Consider the following 20165-nt stretch of genomic DNA (forward strand, 5'->3'; position numbering starts at 1 on the left):
CAAGGGTAAAAATACACTCCATATCTTCTCAGTAAAAAGAGACACATTTTGTTTATTGTTATGGACATGTCCTTTATAAGTATTTGATAGCATCTAATAAGAGGTCATGCTCATTATTAGCTGCAAGGCCTAAATCCATCTAAGAATAGGCATTACCAATTATTGCAGTCCAGTGTTTTCCAAGAGCTGCTGTCACAGATGGAAGAGCGATTTGGCCACTTTTCCTTAACAGTATAGCCAGAAGGCTAAACAAGTCTGTCCATGTTTGGTGAACCGCAGATGTTAACTCAGTATCTGCAAACAGAACATAGGAAGTTCAAGCTACTGACACAAACAGAAATCTGGATATCTAAGCCTGACCACAGAAACTTACCTTTAAAATAAGAAGTGATGAAAAAAAAACCCATCAAACATGCAACCCCCATCCCATACACAAATAATTCAGCCCCAAACCAATTTTAACTCAGTTTCTCTCCTTATTTCGTAATTATGCTTGAAGACTAGAGAGTAAATGGCTAGCAGATATAAACTTCTAAATATTAGCATGTAGCAAATGAAACATGTAACTCTACAGTTTAACATACAATGTCAGGAAAGCTGGTACTGATTTTGCTGAGTAAGACATGCATCTGTCTGTCTAGACATGAGAAGTATGTACATATTACCCAAGCCATCCAGAGAGCGAAGGGAGAGTATCATTAAGGTATTTCCCAAAAGAGGTTTCATTAGTTCATCCTGGATCACAAGGTGAGTGTCTACCAATAAACATGATTGTAGAAGCCTGGACACTGAAGACAAGTACTGAAGTAGGAATAAAACCTGTTAAAATAGTAAAAAGGACACAAAAGCTGGATCCTTGCAACCTGATTTTACAGTATGTTAAGACCTACTTTAGGCAATACCACATAATTCACCTTTTTGGGAATCTATATCTGTCTATATATATAGTTAGCAGAATTTTATATATATTTTTTTAAATTTGACTTTTTTTGTCCATTTTTAGTTAAGATTTTTTTATTTTTAACTATTTTTATTTTTAAAGTTGTGGGGGATAGGGTTGGACTTAGGGTTAGGGCAGTACTGACAGCGGGGGGCTCTCTCTGTGGCCCCGGGGAGCAAGGTGCAGAGGAAGCTGCAGTCGTCCTGGACCTGCAGAACAGAGATGCCCAGAGATGTGGCTGCGGAGGTGGTCATTCCACTGCCGAACAGTTCCTGCCAGGGGCGGCTCCTACACTCCTGGCTGGTGAGTGAGCAAGCTGGGCCATGACTAGGGAGCTGCAGAGGGCTCCCTGCACAGCCGTGGAGCTGGTGACACTGGATCCCTGCTGGCATAAGGTGCAGAGAAGGCTCAGAGTCCTGTCTGGGCATAGCAGAGACTCGCAGCCAGGGCTATAAGGAGTCGTCGTCGTCCCCGGCTGCAGAGAAGGCCACCCTGCTGCTGACTAGTTCCTAAAGCCCCCCACAGCTGGGCTGAGGGGGTCTTTGTTCCGCTGGGCCAGGACTGCAACCTTCCCTGCACCATGTGTCTGCAGGAATTGGGTGTCATTGGCCTCACTCACACATTCACCAGCCAGGAGTGTGGGAGCCACCCCCATGCAGGAACTGTTCAGCAGTGGGGTAGCCTTCCCTGCCACCAGGGGCTCGTCTTCCTCCTTGAAGTCCTAGTCACGGGGGGGGTCTCTGCTCTGCAAGGCCAGGACAACTGTAGTCTCCACTGCACCTTGAGTCTGCAGGGATCAGGTGTCACCAGCCCCGCAGACATATAGGAATCCTCTGCAGCTCTGCTGTCACAGCCCTATCCCCTCATTCTTGTGACAATGGAGCTGCTGGTGACACCTGATCCCTGCTAGCACAAGGTGTGGGAAAGTCTGTAGTCCTGGTGGGGCAGAGCAGAGACCCCCGGCATGTCCAGCTAGTGAGTGAGAAAGCAGGTCTGTGTCAGCAGGGCTGCAGTTTCAGCAGTGGGGTGGCCTCCCCCACAGCTGGGGGCTCCTCCTCACAGCCCTCTGCTCTGCCCCATGAGGACCGCAGACTCTCCCCCCACCTCCACCCCTAATTTGTCACCAGCCCTGAGCCAGCACAAGGAGCCCTATACAGCTGCACTGTCACAGACCGACTTACTCCCATGACAGCAGGGCTGCAGAGGACTCCCAGATACACCCAGAGTATAGATACTCATTGATTTTTTTGTCATTGATTTCAGTGTCAGCTGAAACTGACGTTTCCTGAGAGTTATCAATTAAAATTTAATCCTGTCAAGCCTAAATATATATCAGTTAAAGAGATGGGGCAATTAAGGCGATGTTTCCGCCCCGCAAACGTTTATTATATAAGATGATGGAAAATTCCCATTCTGCAGACACTGGTGTGAAATCCAAGGTATCACTGATAGAGAAGGAAATTTCTTAGGAGGAAGTTGTGGAGAAACCTAGAGGACTAAACGATATTCCTCGGAATAGTTGTGAAGCAAACAGAAAAATACAGCACGGGGACACTGATGAGAATATGAATATATCCTGATCATGGCCACTGTAACTGAAGATTTAAAAAATGCTAGTGATTTTTCCAAAGGAACTAAAGGAGGGTCAGTGAATTACATCTTTTTGAGTGTTTCCAGACTCTCTCAAAAGAGGCTCTCTTTGCAGTCTCTTTGGTAGTTTAAGTAAAATGTTTGATAAAAGAATATGGCAGCCCTTCGCACAGTTATATATACACATTAAGACTATGAAAGTTCTTTTTGATATAACTTAGATGTTGTGGAAGACCTTGGCTTCAATTTTTCAACCCGTACATCAATGGTCAGCCTCACAAAATATTTGAGGAGTGGATAATGACTTCTCAGTACATCCGCCTGCAAAACTTAAGGAATTAGGTTTTTTTATTTCTTTCTGAAGTTTTCTGTGACAAGTTCTGCCCATGTTTTTTTCTATATAATATTATTTATTTTATGAAAGAAAAACCATTTAGCACTAGGGCCCCAATCCTGGAAACTCTTAAGTATGTGCATAACTATACATATGCAAGTTGTCCCACTAACAACAGTTCAACTCCTCATGTGTAAAGTTACACATCTGCTTTAATGTCTACAAGATCTAGGGCCTCAACTGAAGTGGCCATGTTTGTTGTGGACAACTAGATGGAGAAATATGAGTGCAGCCAGATGCAAGGATTTGCATGCTAAACAGCTACTTAAAACAACACATATATGAGATAGTAACTGGTTGAAACTATTCAGTATAAAACATCATAATGCCCAGCTTGTCATGTGCTTTTGTATAACCAAAGAGTTCATTCTGAAGACATAAGGCTACATTTTTACAACAGAACATGTGGAGCAACAGTATCCTAGCAATTTGCTGATAGTCTTCGTTTTATTTAAACATTTCAGAACATTTTTTTCCATGGAAAAGTGGACACAGCAACAAATTATTTTATCTGGCTCCACTTACTTTAAGCTAATTGACACTTTTAAAATATAATGTCTTTGGCATAATGACTATTATGGTGTTTCAATATAATTATTGTGATTCCATTCCTATCACAATAGCAATGGCTGTATCATCACTATTAGAATACACTATGACTAAGATTCAGTTTTTGTCACGGATATTTTTAGTAAAAGTCATGGACAGGTCACGGGCAATAAACAAAAATTCACAGAAGCCTGTGACCTGTCCCTAACTGTCACTAAAAATATCCCTAACTAAAGGGATAGGCAGGGATACCCACTGCTGCTGGGCCTCTCGGGTCCCACACTGCTATGGTGCATGGCGCTCCGGAGTCCCCCTGCCCGTGGGGCAGGGCAGGTGCAGGAGGTCTGCCAGCCCCCTGCCGCTTGCTGTCTACCAGCCCCGTGGCAGAAAATATCACGGAGGTCAATGGAAGTCATGGATTCCATGACGTCCGTGACCTAATTGTAGCCTTAATTATGACCTGGAGAGTTTCTAGTTTATCTCTACATATCACACTAGGTCAAAAATTAACACACAGAACTAGGGTAGTGTTTGGGAATTTTTTAATCAAGTTTTAAAGAAAATATTTTTTTCTTGATGGTTTAGAATAGATTGTTAAAACTGTTTTATAGTTTGACAGTTTTATGTATAACTCTTTTAAAAACACAATGAATAGCCTACTGTGAATAGTGCATAGTATATTTTCCTCTCAAGTTTACATAATAATTTGATTGAATTATGATTTAATGTAATTTACATGACAATTCAGAATAGCTTTGATACAGCTGTTCTAAGATATTGGGTATACAGTGTAAACAAACTGATATAGTTGTATACATTTAATGAACTTCAGGATTTTTAAATTCATACAGTGCATTTCATAATCACATACAACTAACCTGAACCTTTGTATGTTCAATGTGACATGGATGAGGCAGAGGAGCTTTCAATTCCAACATACATCTTTCAACCAACCTAGCATTTACAAGACTAATGGAAAATATAGGATAAATAGTTTGTTAGAGTAATATATGTTTAAACTTTCATGCAAAACAAAAGAAACTTTATAAATATGCTTTAAAGATAACAGTACATATCATTAACTTAGAGTAAAATACATTACAGGGATGAGACAATTATCCCCAAATAGTTATATTACTTCAAACCCTAGTGCAGATGTACTTATACTGGTATAAAAGGTGTTTGTTTTTTTTAAAGCAAAATAGTTTTACCAGTACAACCACTAGTGTGGATGTTGTTATATCAGTAGGGAGGTGCCTGATTCTAGTATAGATTATTCCCCTTCCCGTACAGGAATAAGCTATACAGGTATAAACACCCTAATATTGGTGTAACTGCATCTACACTAGTAGGATTTTTACTGCTTTAATTCCACTAATATGTATTGTGTAGACAAGCCCCTAATAAAAGTCTTTGACATTCTAAAGAGTGTCCTGCACTAAGATACAACTAGCAGGAAGCTTAACTGTTTAAAAACAGTGTCAGATACTTCCTTCATATGACCAAACGTAGTTCTAGTGCTTCATATGTCACAGGTGGACCAACCACTTACAGTCTGAAAAACTAAACCTTTTTTGTAACATACTGTAACTACATTTGTTCTAAAAATATATATTAACTTTAACCTGAGTATCACTTTAATGTTGTTTAGTATTAACAATTTTTGCATTTAATTACTTTGAGTTCTTTAAAAAAAGTAACAAAAATAGGGAGGGTCTCAAACCTAAGCCCTCTCACAGCTGCCAAATATCACTTGGAGATATAGGAGAGGGGAAAAGGACAAGTCCCATGCTGTCAAACTCCACTTTCCCCTCCAAACCCAACTTTCCAATATACACAAACATACACTTTGTGCAATGAAAAAAAAATCACAATGAAATATAATCACTTACAACTCTCAATGTCTGATGATCACATATTCAAAAATGGACAATAAATAAATACCCATCTGAACAAAGGTTAATCATTACCAGAGGGAAAGAGGAGATGCCTGAACTGACGAAAACCTGTACCAGAAAGACTCACTGAAAATAATGAGAATCATCTGTCTGGAAATAGGTACCTTTTCCGTAAGCATAAAATGAAAACATGCGTCTGCTAGCTTTATTTAAAAAGTGTTAGTGAACATTTCAGAGTACCCAAGAGCAAATCAATATCTGTCACAAAGTTCTGGTTAGAAACATGGATATTGCTGATCCTATTCTAGTTCTCCTTTACTGCTGCACCTGTTTGTAGCTCAGCAGTTATTGATCTCTTACCTACTGAGAGGTGTTAGTAAGTGTGCTTGTCGAAGAGCAATTCCAGTGTCCTTTGGAACAACCACCAGCAGGTTGTCCAGCAGGCTGCATACAGCTGACAGGAGAGGAGGTGTGACTAGAGCACACTGATTAGACAGAACACCAGACTGGGGAGAATCATGTGGAGATGCTGTTGTGGTTGTGTCACTCTGACCTAGAACACAGTGACCAAAACAAAAACACTCATCCAAAGACAAGACAGAGTAATTACAGAATACAAAGAACTATATATTTTATTTGCTACCAGTGTATCCAACTCCCCTACAGATTTTTAAACAGTAAAACAAGAGCTTCTTGGAACAAAACATATGAAGTTTCATATGGTTACACCTCAAACTATAAGAAGTCAAATATGGAAAGCTGCTTGGCAATTTGCAGAACAAGAAACCTAAATGAATAATCAGAAAAAAGACAAGCGGGAAAAAATTAAAATAATGAATGAAATATTTTTATGCAGTGTTTCCCTTAATTATTGTTTTTATTTAATCATTTGTGATAATAAAATATATCACAAATTATATAAATTAAGTAAGATGATGCCCAGATTCTATCACTGAGGAATCCAGAGAAGCATATTCATAATGCTTGCTAATTTGCCTGAAAATGTTAAAAATACAGTTTTTTATTGTAACATAACAATCACTTTAAAAAACAACCACTCTTCTACAGGGGGGCGAAGTACTTTTTTTTTTTAGATTGAGGACAGATTAGGAGAGATGGGGAAAGAGTGGGACAAAGAAATTCATAACAGAAGATCTTTATGCGAGACATTTATCTCTCTACTGAAAGCCTAGTGTTCTGGAAAGCTGACAGATTGACAGCAATGAAAACCGAAGTCCATCCAACACCTGTATCTCTAAAAAGATCTCTAAAGGCTTCCTTACATAGCTATGCCAGGAAAGTTCAGACTCTGTGCTCATATAACGCAGCCCCACTGCTGAGACCACCAGTAAGACCACCAATCAGTGCCAAGTGTGGTGATTGTTTTTGCAATGCAGACATCTGTCCACTAGAAACTGACAGACCATGAATTTATTTCAGATAGGCTACAAAAAAGCCACCACATGCAACTTTTGGTTATTACCAACTTGTTAGTACATAGAACCTTTTATTTCTAGACTACTGGGTCAAATGTGGGTCAGGTCGCCAAACCAACCAACTTCCAAAAAGATACTTTTTAAAATTAGCTATAACTTTAAGAAGTAGCTGTTGTATTTAATGTTCATGTGTAATTCTCTCCCTTCTCACAAGGATAATGGATTTCTTACTTTCAATTCCACAGAAAACCTCATGCAATATTGCTAATCTCCCCTCACCCCAAAGCAACCAAAAAATATTTATGTCCATGGATACATTTAAAAATTAAACTGAAATCTGGTTTACCTTGAGCCATAAGCCGGTCAACTGGTGTTTCAGGGACAAAACAAGCTGATGCTAGAGGGATAGGGGCCTGCAGCTCATCAACACTCCCCATTGACGGTGAGGCAGAAAGGATCTAGGAAGTGATAAAAACAAAGCAATTGATTCACTCTTTGTTAGTATTATGGTGTTTATTGTCCAAAGATAGTTAATTTTTCAGGAGCAAAGTGTTTGGGAGGGGATGGGGTAGTGTGTGTGTGTTTTAATAGTCAGTGTTAAAAAATTGGTTCCTGGCCTCGCCTGAAGCTCCACAGTGCCAGTGTCACATGCCCAGTGGTCATGACAGATCATTAGTGCACCTCAGCCTTTTCCACAACTGTTTTCAACTATGCAAAACGGAATAAAACCTGCCACAACAGAATTATTTTTGTCATACCTTTTGATTTCATCTCTAGTGAATATAGTTAAATATTCAGATTAATGTGATAACCAGAGTAGCAGTAAGCAAATAGCTCCTCCCTTAGCAATTGCTGTAGACACACAACAGTTGGTTGTGAACATTACACTAGCTGTTTATATTAATACATGTGCATTCAATGGACAGGTTTTTTAAAACACTTAAGCTCTGATCCTGGAAAGTATCATGTAGGTGCTTAACTTCAAGCATGTGAGCAGCCCCACTGAACTGAAAATGGGGCTACTCATGTCCTTAAACACGAGTGCCTGAGTAAGTCTTTTTAGGTTCAGGACCTAAGTCTTCTCTTTAAACACTTCATTGTAAAATGTCCTGTCACTGCAAACCCTAATGAAGGAGTACAGACCTGCTGAGGCATATCAGTTTTCTTGACTGGTAGATGTTCAATATACTGGAAGCCTCCCAATCCCATTCTGTTTTTCTTCTGTAAGTCATGATTTTTTTCATCCCCCTTGGAAAAGAATCTGAATCACTGAAGCATTTAGATTTCAGCTTTTCATGCTGCCTGGCCACAGTATGATTGCCAGTGTTCGTTTTAGCCCATGAAAGAATATGCCCAAATACATTTCTTAGTCCCTAATGTGCCACAAGTACTCCTAGTTCTTTTTTCTCCAGAAGCTGTGACCAGCTGGTACAAGGAGGGTCAGAAAATAGCTTATTCAAAACAGTATGATTTATTTAATCATAGGAACACTGCAAGCAGAGAGAAGGGTCAAAAATATCAAAAGCCTACATGCGTTGTCTTACCTAAACTTAGCCTTTCTTTTCCAGTTTAAATGTGTTCTGCTTAACCCAGGCACCACCCCAAGCATTGTGAAAGGGAGAGACAGGTTGTCCCCTACAAATGCTGCCTCTCAAACAGTCTTACCTCTTTCCCCACCCCCCCTCAGGTGTTGCTCAGGTCCCAGGATATCTTTTAGCTTTTGCCAAGTCCCTTTGTTTAGAAGCTCCTGCCTGAAGTTTTTCCCACTCCCTTCAGGGCCACCTGCCTGCCTGCTGATGAGAGCATGGCATGGGTCAACTTACAAAGGAACTAGCACCTGTACTGTGTGTCGAATACCAGGGATGGGAATTAACTACATCCATTGTCTGCTTTTCCTGCAGTCCTACAGAGCCCCATAGCACTGAGTTAACCATAAGGCTTCCTTATATCTGTCATCCACTGAATATCAAACAAATGGGGATTCCCACAATGTTCATAAAAAATACAGATATTCTTCACACATTCTTCACAGATGGTTTGATGTTTCTTGGTGTCTCTTGAATTTAAAGAAGTAATGAATAAGCAATGTGGAGCAAGTATCCATTCTACATTCTCCAATGCCCACCAATCTGAAGTCAACTGGAACCAAGCATCTGAGCAGTGGGATATCCTGCCCCTAGACTTATTTCTGGATGGAGACATTTGGTTACAACCACAGTGACTGTTTGGACTGGAAGGACGGGTTGGACTTGTTATCTGATCTGGGTTTCCTCTGGGTGTTCCATGTCCAGATTTTACCCCTGGCACAAGAGGATTCCCTTCTCTTTCTCTGTAGATAAGAACAAAAGGCCTCATCCAAAGCCCACCAAAATCAACTGAAAGGTACCCCACTGACTTCAATGGGCTTTGGATCTGTCTAAAAAGGAACCTCTGCCCTTGCCTAGGGTTTGTAGTCAGCCTAGGACTTCGCTGGAGTGAGAAGCTTTAGCTTGTCCAGGTCATCAGATACCACCTTATCAATAGTTCTCAAACATGAGTCCACCAGACAGTTTTGAGGCACCAAGAATGTGCTTTAAAATAGCTATCTGCTAAAGCCAGATGTGACATCCAGCCACTGAATTAGCTACAACTCTTGCTACCAGTTTCAGGGAATCACAAATGCAGTGGCTACAGATATTTTCCATAATACAAGTTGAATTTATTATGATGATTGGGTCTTTTTAGCTTGTTGTACTGGGAAATTGTGGCTCTAGTGAAACATGTGGCTGCAAATAAAGCTATCAGGGATTCTGAAGAAGTTTCTAAGAGTGGCTTCTATCTTTTTGTCTGCAGGAACTATACTCTTCGTGGGGAGTACAATTGCTATATTGGCTTTGGGGAGGGTGAAGGAAAAAGTTTCTATTATCCTATAGAATTTCAAAGCTTGCTGACAGAGCCTTTTCCCTTTGTTAGAAGTTTCCCATTCCTCCTTGAAAAAGGAATGAAGTTGAATGAAAACATTTCCTTATGCTTCTCAGCTTCATTGTTACTGTGATCCAAAGTGGAGCTTCCCTTCTTTGGGGGAGATGCTAGAGGTTGTGGAAATCGATGAGCATCAGGACAGCTTTTGGGCTTTATCCACTCTTTATTTTTTTTTTGGTTGTCCTTTTGATTACCTTTTGAGTATATGGTAGTCCCCCCTGAGGACCAACTACTTTTTTTTGTCTGTTCTCTCCTTTTAGGTCATAACCCATGCTGGTGGAGGTGTCCTGAGCTTATTCACATCACACATGATGCTCCTCATTCTCCAATATATAACTGGAGACGAAGTGCAGGGGATCATCCTAACAGAACTCAGATCTTCCTTTTGCACAGATGGAGAGTCTAAATGGATGTCAGATTCCTTGTCAAGTGGTCTTAACTGACCACTTAAGAATCAGGGTCAGGAGTCTGTCGTTTATCCCTTTAAATAAATAAATTAATGGAGATATCCTATCTCCTAGAACTGGAAGGGACCTTGAAAGGTCATCGAGTCCAGCCCCCTGCCTTCACTAGCAGGACCAAGTACTGATTTTGCCCCAGATCCCTAAGTGGCCCCCTCAAGGATTGAACTCACAACCCTGGGTTTAGCAGGTCAATGCTCAAACCACTGAGCTATCCCTCCCACCCTGCTTTAGAGGTGGACCAGACCAGGTTGTTCAGGGGGAACTTTGGGCTCACTCATGAAGAAAAATCCTTGAATGAGTAGAGACCAGTTTGCTGAATCCCAAGCACTCAAGAGGATTGCTGTCTCTGTGAAGTAGTTTCTGAGCAAGTGTTTGCTAATTTTGGGAGATCTGAGGGTCTGAGAGGGTCTCTTCTCAGTTGGAGTTCACCTCTTAGTCTTAGACTTGCTCAGCTTTGTTGGGAGGGACAGGGGGAGAAAGAAATAAAAGTAAAAGAAAGAAAGCCCCCTAAGAAGTGGATAATATGAAAGCCTTGCTTGCAACTTCCTCAAAACAACTTCAAAAGTTATGAAGCTAACAGGTAAGACAGGAGTGTTAAATCGCCACCGTTTGCATCACCAGAAGTAGCTAATCTGACACAGGGAGGTTTGGCAATCCCTGCAGGCCCATGGACAGGTCTGAACTGCCTTGGTACATTCAGAAAGAAAGGTGTAGCACAGCTGTCTTGTAATTCAGTAAAGGTCAGGATCCAGAAATAAAATAAACCCAAACTACTAAAAAAAAATATCAGAAGATTGACTGACAAAAAACCCCCAGGCCCAAATACAAAGCAGCAGTCACAATGGTCAGCAAAGTGAAGAGATGCCCACTTATGGGCAACTCTGCACTGATTCAGCACTGCACCTTCACTCCGAAAATCTTTTAAATGATTGGCTAAAGCCATAAATCCATTTCTTTTTAAAGAAACTCTCCAACAGTCATAGAAAAATCTTTAGTAAATAACGTTACATAAACCAGCAAAGGCGTAAGTGTGCCCAGGTGTTGAAAGAATGAGTTCATTACTACATACAGAATAAGCTTAGAGAAGGAATCTCAATTATGGTCATCCAAAACTTCAAGAAACCATTAGTAGCACAGCATATAGTACAGGTAAAACATGTACACTTTACAGTTTCCTTATCCCTACTTTGTGTTGTCAAGCTGCCTGAATCTTACAGCCCAAGAAAAGGAAAACAAGGTCTTAGGTAAGTAAAAATCCATAATAATTTAAACTGGTTATAAAAATGTACCTAGTTAGCTTCTTGCAATAGTGAAGCCTTTGCTGGTAATGGCTTCACAGCATCACAGCAGGATAAAGCTTAAAAACAGAATTTTTCTGCTATCTAAACTGGACACATACAATACAACAACAACGTCATTTTCACAGTGTTCTGCTGTTCTAGGAAGGAAAGATCTTATCACCTCTGATGGTGATGAACTTAAGGTAAAAGACATTATATCCAGTAAAAGGATATTTTTACCACTACCTATGTCCTCTCACCAGAAGTAATTTAACTTTCTTATGGCATAAAAACTAAAGATTTTGAAGATTGGAAAAGACAGGAAAGTAAGGGGTATTTGTGAGTTAGCTAATAAAATGGAAAGCATAAATGTAAACAAAAATTACAAAAGAAATTTGAGTTTTTGTCCTTCATCTACCATTACTTACAAATTAAGTTCTTTTCTTTACCATTAGTATTAACCCTGCCCCCAAAACAATTGGAATTTCCCTAATAGACCTTGAATAATCAGTTCTAGTGAGAGCTCCATCCCAAGGTTTAAACACCTCACTGTATAACACTCTGATAGCCATGGATCCAGAGCATAAACACACATTTATAAAATAATGAGAAGGTTCCCTAGGAAAGGATGGTCACCACTGAAAGTTATGGCCACATTTCGGAGATGGCTTTAGTTTCTTCAATCCGTGCCACCTTCTGTAAAAGTTACTGCAAACTGGTCATGCTGACATGTTAAGCACTCCTGGACCGGGACTGCGACGTCCTATCTCTTTGTACAACACTGAGCATGTTGGGGCCCCAGTACTGATTGAGGTCTTTGGACACCTAATACTATAATATAAAGCTAATAAAATAAAAATAATATAATTGTCACTTGTGTTCAGTGAGACTATTAATTAGCGGAAAAGTTAAAAAGAAACGTCTTATTTAAGAGTACTTTCACCACATCTGACTACTATACTCTATCTGCTGAAAGGAAACACTTTCTCGGAGAAGTAGAAATTACATGTTTCCACTATCCATAAGATAACTGGATAGAAAACTAAAGATGCAGATATGGTATAAAATCAGCAATCCAGAGCGATCCTACAATATATGATCCTGCAACAGGAGGCAGTGTGAACAAATAGATAGGTCAAAGGACTGGACTGGACCCCGGAGACCTGAATTTTATTCCAAGCTCTGCTACTGCCCTGCTGTGTGACCTTGAGCAAATTATTTCACCTCTCTGTGCCTCAGTTTCTCCATCTGTAAAATAGGGATAACTATACTTATCTCCTTTGTGAAGCACTTTGAGCTCTATGGATGAAAAATTGCTATATAAGAAATAGGTATTATATTAGTTTTCTCAGCAACAGTCAATTTCTATGATTAATTGGAGTGAAAGCTCTTATGATTTCTACATTAGAAGTAGGTCGAAAGCAGGAGAAGCCAAAAATAACGATAATAATTTAATAACACTCTTGTTTAAGACCATTAGGAACCCATTTTTAATGAGGTCTTTGGCATAAGATAGCTTAATGAAAGTAGGAATTGTGTGGCACTCAAAACCATCATTATCCATTAAAAGAAAAAGAACACCATTATGTTTCAGTATGTCAAAAAATAACCCAACAGATCTAGAGATTAACTGAAAAGAGGCAGTAGTTGCCTCCATAAAGAATCTTGAAGTTCAACCAGTTGAGACAAAGAGCAGCTTCAGTTTACAGAGATTACCACTCTGGCAAAGAATTTGGATTTTTTTTTTATTTCTATTACAATATCAAAGAGCAGTTCCTGCTGGAGATTTGGTTTACTAGCTGGCAACTCTCAGTTACTTAGGGTCAGTGAGACTTAATCTGCACTGTACATAAATGCTCCTGCAGTTTCTCACCAATTAAGCCATCTAGGCTCTCTCTCAGGTTTGATGGGGAAAGCATGACATCTGTTGGGCTTGGAGTAATCTTCTCTTGGTACCTTTAATTAGATAAAGGTCAAACTTAAAGATACACATCTGGTTATGGCTGTCCAATGTCTTGATAGATGAAAGGAGATGCGACAAAGTTGGTCCGTCAGTGGTGCTTAGCAATGGTATGGGAAAAAAGCCCTATGTGCAAGCGGCAAACCTTCCCACAGTGGCTACAGGTCCACTCACCAGATGGCAGTTGAAGCATACTCTGCTTCCTGGCTCGCCTCTGGGCCTCAGCTTGGGTGCTCTGATGGCTCTCTGCAGTGGCTGCATCAGTCTTAACCTGGTTTCTCCAAACTGAACGATTCTAGGCAGTTTTTTCCACACTTGTCAGTGGGAATGCTGAATTTCTTGAGGCCTTACTTCACCTTGTCACTGTATCAGAGCTTTGGTCTTCCTCTGTGTTGTGGGCAGGTCTTAAGTTGGACATAGAGCACAGCCTTCGGCAGACAATCTTGAGGCATGTACTCCATGTGTCCCAACCAGCAAAGCCTGTGAAAGTCCAGCATAGTTTGCATAGATTGTAGGTTGGTTCTCTCAAGGATCTCGTTATTGGTGATCCGTTTGGTCCCAAGTAACTCCAAGGATTTTTCTAGGACCGTGGAAGTGGAAACTGCTCAATCTCTGCTCCTGCTTGGAGTATGTAACCCAACTTTCACAACCATAAAGGAGGATACTAAGGACACAAGCCTGATAAACAGACACCTTTGTGTTCAGGGTTAGCAACCTGTTGTTCCAAATACGTGAGGTAAGTTTGCCAAAGGTAATAGAAGCTTTGCCGATTCTAGCATCAAGTTCCCTATCCAGGTTAAGTGAGCTGGTAAGAATTGAGCTGAGATGGCAGAAGTGATCCATGTTGTCCTGAGCCTCATTATTGACATAGATTTTAGATAGAATGTTGGTACTTCATGACATGACAACTGTTTTTTTGATACTGATTACCATGCCAAACTTGGTGCATGCATCAGAAAACTTGTTCATCGTGACCTGCAGTTCATCGGGTGAATTACAGACGAATACAGTGTCATCTGCAAAAAGATGATCCCGAATAGTAAGTTGGGTGCCATGCCTTCTATGCTAGAATCATCTGATGTTAAACAAGCTGCCTTACATCCTCAATTCAATTAGTATGCCAGATTGATCATTTCCAAAGGCATACTTAAGAAGAATAGAGAAGAAGATACCAAAGCCAGTGGGTGCTAAGACGCAGCCTTGCTTCGTACCAGTATCAATACTAAACTTGGATGATGTTTCATTTCCATACTGGATGATTACCTTCATTCCCTCTGGGAACTCCTTGAATAGGGAGAGCACCTTTTGCAGACAGCCAGTTTTCAACAGGATCTTATTGATGTCATTCCTGCTAACTGTGTCAAAGGCCTTTTGTTGGTCATCAAATGCTAGATAGAGAGGTGCCTGTCCACAGCTTTTTTCTTGCAACAAGTGCAATGTGAAGGACATGTCAGTCGTGGAGCATCCAGCTCTGAACTCACACTGGCTCTCAGGGTAGACTCTCTCAGCAAGGACTTGGAGTCTTTTCAACAGGACCCTTCCAAGCATCTTGATGACCACTCTGAGCAAAGATTTCCCTTGATAGTTGTTGCAGTCTGCCCTATCCCCTTTATTTTTATATAGAGTAATTATCTTTACATCTTTCAGATCCTGGGGTATATGGCTTTCATCCCAGCAGGCACGGAGAAGTACATAGATGTCACTCGCAAGCTTTCTCACCCCGCCTTTAGGAGCTCTGGAGGTATCTGGTCATTGCCTGCTGCTTTCCTAGGCACAATCTCTTTGATAGCCTTCTCTAGATCTTCAAGAGTTAGTGTTTGGTCCAGCTCCTACATCATTGGAAGCTGGGGAATGGCAGCTAAGGCAGTATCACACATAATGGCATCCTTTGAATAGAGTGCTTTGTAATGCTCAATCCATCAGTCAAGTTGTTTTTCCTGTCAGTCAATATGGTATCATCTTTCACTTTCAGGTTTGCGGTCTTTTTACAAGGTGGACCAAGTGCCTCTTTAATTCTGTTATCGGTACCACGAACGTCCCCTCTTTCAAAACAGACCTGAATCTTTTTGGACAGGTCTTGCCAATACTTTTGGGCACATTTTTTTGGCGGCTGTCTGAAATGCAGCCTTGGCTGGAAGTTCTAGATAATAAGGTATCTATGTTCCTCATACAGCTAGTTTCACCTCAAGTGCTCAGGTTATAACAATACAGTGACCTCAAGGTACATATCATTAAAGGGTTTCTATTGCATTTATTTTTTATCATTTTAAGTTTAATGAATTACATTTTACTAAACTTAAAATGTTTGTGCAATATCTCAAAGCCTTCTGGGGAGTCATGACCTAACATTTGGGAAACCCTGAGTAGACAAGACATGTAAAACTTACACCAGGTAATATATGAACGTTGTACAATATTTTTTTCCTTTTCAGAGATCCTATGAGTCCCTTCTTTGAGCCCTTAGGATCCATTTCAATTTTCTCTTGCTTTACATTTAATATCTTGACGGATAATGTATGCTTGTAGTCTTGTATTGCAGCTATCATTCTTCTAGCCAGAAAGAGATTTGCTAACGTCCTATGTCTTGCAAATATTGCTTGTGGAATTTTCATATATTCTAAAAACATTTTGGGGCCCAAAAGATGTTGTGACTTTGTACCTGCATACAATGATATTCTGACACATTGTCATGGTCTTGTGACATTATGCTGATGTATAACCATTAAGCATTAGTTTGGACAAAGTAAAAAGTAGCTAGGAACAACTTCATTTGGATTTACTCAATTAGAACACAATTTTTAGGAAATTTCATCAGATTTAGAGGCTCTACAATTGAAGTTTACGTGCATATTTAACTGGGCAAATTAAGCCACTATTTTAGAAATTGCATACATGACTAAATGCAGAGGTTTTACTCAATTTACTAAAACTAAACAAGTGTAAAGCTTGATGATTGCATAACTTAGTTTTTCAGTTTTTACAGCTTTAGCACTTACATTATATAATATTTTCAAGAAAACAGACATAAACAACATTAAATGTAATATGCATGCAATACTTCGGCATTTACCATAGTATCAGATGTTGACTGAGAACTTGGAGATTGGCTTTGACTGGATGGAACTCTCCAAAGATTAATAGAGTCATCAAAATCTGCAGAAAAAGGAAATAATAGAATAGTTAAAAAATTAGCTGTTTTAAGATTTTATTTTTATGGTCGAAAAGGTAGAGAAAGCATGGAAAGGAAGGTGGGTATAATCAACCAACAAAATAAAGTTACTAAGCAAATGAAGGTTACTTACTTGTAACAGGAGTTCTTTGAGACAGGATCTGCATATTCCCACTTAGGGGATGTGCCTGCTGGGGGCAGCTCAGACAGTAGAACTTTTATTAGCAGTGGCCACAGAGGTGCACATGAGCTCCTCTTAACCCCTTCCCTTGGCGTATGCCAATATTCTAAGGCTAGAGCTCTAAAACTGGGCCTGGTGCTCCAACCACCTCAGTTCCCTCTACCACTTCTCCAAATCCCCAATATCCGGTAGGATTCCAGAAAAGAGAGGAAAGGTGGGCAGAGAATGAAAAGTGCCACATACTATATCACCAACAATACACTGTATGGTACTACAGTAGGCTTTCCTTTGAGGTCTCCCATGAAAATAATTACCAAACCCAATTCTGCCTAGCTTTGTACAGCACAAGACTGTATGATTACATATACAAAAAACTAAAAATGGCAGCAGTAAAAATCCAGTAAGTGTCCAAGATAGGTTTTGGTTTGTTTTCTTCCCTTAGAAATAGATATTTTGCACCTTGGGTGAACTTCTTTCAAAACACTGTAGAGTGTAAGTAAGGAAAATACATCAAACACTAAGAAATTAATAGAATAGCTTAAGGAAATCTAGATAGGATAAGCCAAGAAGAACCTATTGTGAGAAATGAAAAAGAAATGTTATGTGAGGAAGTGTAAGACAACAATGACCCTAAAATGATTGTAGACAGATTTTTCAAAACTATGTTTCTGATTGAAGAGCACCTTTCTGTGGTATAGAGCAGCTCTAAGTACATTAATTTAAGACACAGGTAAGGGTGTTGTCCTGCTGGAAATTAGCTCAAGGAGTAGTAATTTCAAGGTGACGTACAATCATTTCACTGCTGAGATCCTAGACATGAATTCTCTGAGTCTGTGCAATGCTGTAGTAAAAAAATTACTATATCAAACAAACAAAATGTTTTTGGACAACCTATATATGGAGTCATATCTAACTCTCCTCTCCTGTCTTGCATCAGTATGAGTTCAATCATTCACCCACTGAGGACAAAGAGAATTTACTTCCATAGGTGCCAAATAATATCCTATATTCACCACACAACATTTCTTGCTATGTCATATATCAGAGTAAGTCTGAATAGAACCATTATGTTAAGAGCCCCTGTGGAGGTTCCTTAAGACACACAAGTTGTGTCTTCTCAAGAGGCTATGAAGGCCGCTTCACTTTTAAGAACAGGCCACATATTCAATGCCTCCCTGAGCTTTCTCATTGCTATTGTACTGCAAAGTCACACCTCTTAAAAGTTAAATTAATTTAAGTATTTTCCCATCATCTTTACTTTTTGCAGGAAGATGGACTGGATGATCTAACAGGTAATTTCCATCTATAACTTCTATGAACACATATACAAAATACATAATTGTCTGTAGGATACTGGAGTAGATGAACTGAAATTTTAATTCTTACACCTTTAAGAGACCAACAATTCTAACTTTATAACACACACAACTTAATTCTTTAAGTATACATTCAATTTAAAAAGACAGTTGCAATGAATAAACATGATGTTCTGTAAAAACACCTACAGGTGAATTCCAAGCTAGAAGAGCATTTGGCTTAAAAACATACCATTGAAGTTATAAATAATGTCACTTACCATTTATGCCATTTTTTTCTGCCATGAGGCTGTCTCCCACGGAACAATTCAAATCAAATGTGTATCGACCTAAGTAACAGTGCTTCACCATCTTATTCAAATGTTCATAGAAGTGGCAATGATATAATAGAGCCTGAAGGGCAGGTTTTCCTATATGAGACAGACCAGACTCTTCATCATGTACACAAGGCCCCTGAGGAAACAAGGGTAATCAAAATGTATTTCTTTACAGGAATCTACATTACAAAACATACTCCCTGTGGGGGAAACAAAGCCCAAAACTTTACTATACAGTCTGTATGAAGAAAAGTCTCACCATATAAATTATATTTAACTAAAATAAGCAAACTTGTTCTGTATCATGGCAACATGTTCAGTCACACATTATATGGATTTGTAAGCATTCATCACAAATGAATGCAGTTTTAGGCCTTTTTTTGGGGTAAATCACAAGTAGTCAATTTTTTTAAAAAACTGGTTGTTTTAAAATAACTTAACAGTTAAACAACTAGACTTCTGGTGGCTAATTATAATATAAGAGTATGAATCTCAGTCTGTGCTTGCTCCTATATAGATCATCAAGAAAGCTTTACAATTTGCCTCTAGAAAGTTGTTATAATTTCTCATTTAATTCTATTCATGAATAGAAACTGACAGTTTATTTCAAAGGGGGAAAAGGAGCAGCTTTGAGCAAAGCTAAAGTTGCTAAAATAACTTAAGGAATCTTAGAAATCTTGGCTCAGAAGCCAATAGACGCTGCTGCTAAAGCATGTGCTGAGAGGGCATACATTACAATGCACATCATACACTTTGCCCAGAAAGTTCCATACTTTTAACAACAATAAAAATAATATTAAGAGTTCGGGGGTGACAGCAGATCCACTAAAGGACATTGCACCTTCACAGCATTCTAATATACTTAATTTCTTTGCCCCTAAACATAAGTATCCTGAACAAATTAGATACTGTTTGAAGCTACAGAAACACTAAGATGTATCCATTCATTCCAATCCAATAAGAAATATAAACCTATTTAGAAAATAAAATATACTGAACAGTAAGAGAAAATCTGACACAGCTAAATAAATACAAGGATACAAGGAGGGATAGGGAATGATTTTAAAGACAAGAAGTTTCTAAAGCACTCATTTTTAGGCAGTGAATTTAGAAACAAATAAATCTGAAGACTTGTGTTACACCTTTAGAGAAAGACTGAACAGGACTGTTTGCAATCTAAGACTATTATAATGACTTCTTAGATTAAAAATATTTTCCCAACATGATATGCAATGAACTTAACATTCATTCAGCTAGATTTCACTAGACCTAATTTGAACTGACTGTAAACAATAATTAAGAATTACTTGACAATGGAACTCACACTGAGTAACGTTCAAACAAAGCACATTACAAGAAAAGCTTACTCTGAAAAGTCGTCCTAATAGCAGTTCACACTGATTTAAGAGAAACTAGTATAAAAATTCCTTGAAAGAAAACAACTTGTGGTAGCTTTCTTTGGCATATGAAGGGCATGGAAGTTGATCCATAGCCCATTTAAGTCAAAGGAAAGACTCCTGTCACCATCAATGGGCCTCAAATCAGGCCCTAACATATCAATTTCTGCAGAATTTAAGCTTAGCTGGAAGAAAAACAAGTGGGTAACAAAGTGTACTCTGGGTTATAAAGTTATTCTGAGTGATAACACAGCAGTACCTTTTTTTCTTTTCAGTGTGCGTAATGTAGCATCTATCTCATAGAACTGGAACT

General features: G+C 39.3%; 1 protein-coding gene across 1 annotated transcript in view; it reads right to left on the reverse strand.

The window, feature by feature from the left end:
* RTTN (rotatin) overlaps nt 1-20165 on the reverse strand; it is a 165762-nt gene that overhangs the window by 46868 nt on the left and 98729 nt on the right. The window contains 7 exon segments of the mRNA XM_065398735.1: nt 157-294; nt 666-819; nt 4352-4442; nt 5732-5924; nt 7154-7265; nt 16543-16625; nt 18399-18591. Coding sequence (XP_065254807.1) covers nt 157-294; nt 666-819; nt 4352-4442; nt 5732-5924; nt 7154-7265; nt 16543-16625; nt 18399-18591 — 964 coding nt within the window.

Source organism: Emys orbicularis, chromosome 2, assembly GCF_028017835.1.
Source record: "Emys orbicularis isolate rEmyOrb1 chromosome 2, rEmyOrb1.hap1, whole genome shotgun sequence".
In the NCBI taxonomy this organism is placed as follows: Eukaryota; Metazoa; Chordata; order Testudines; family Emydidae; genus Emys; species Emys orbicularis.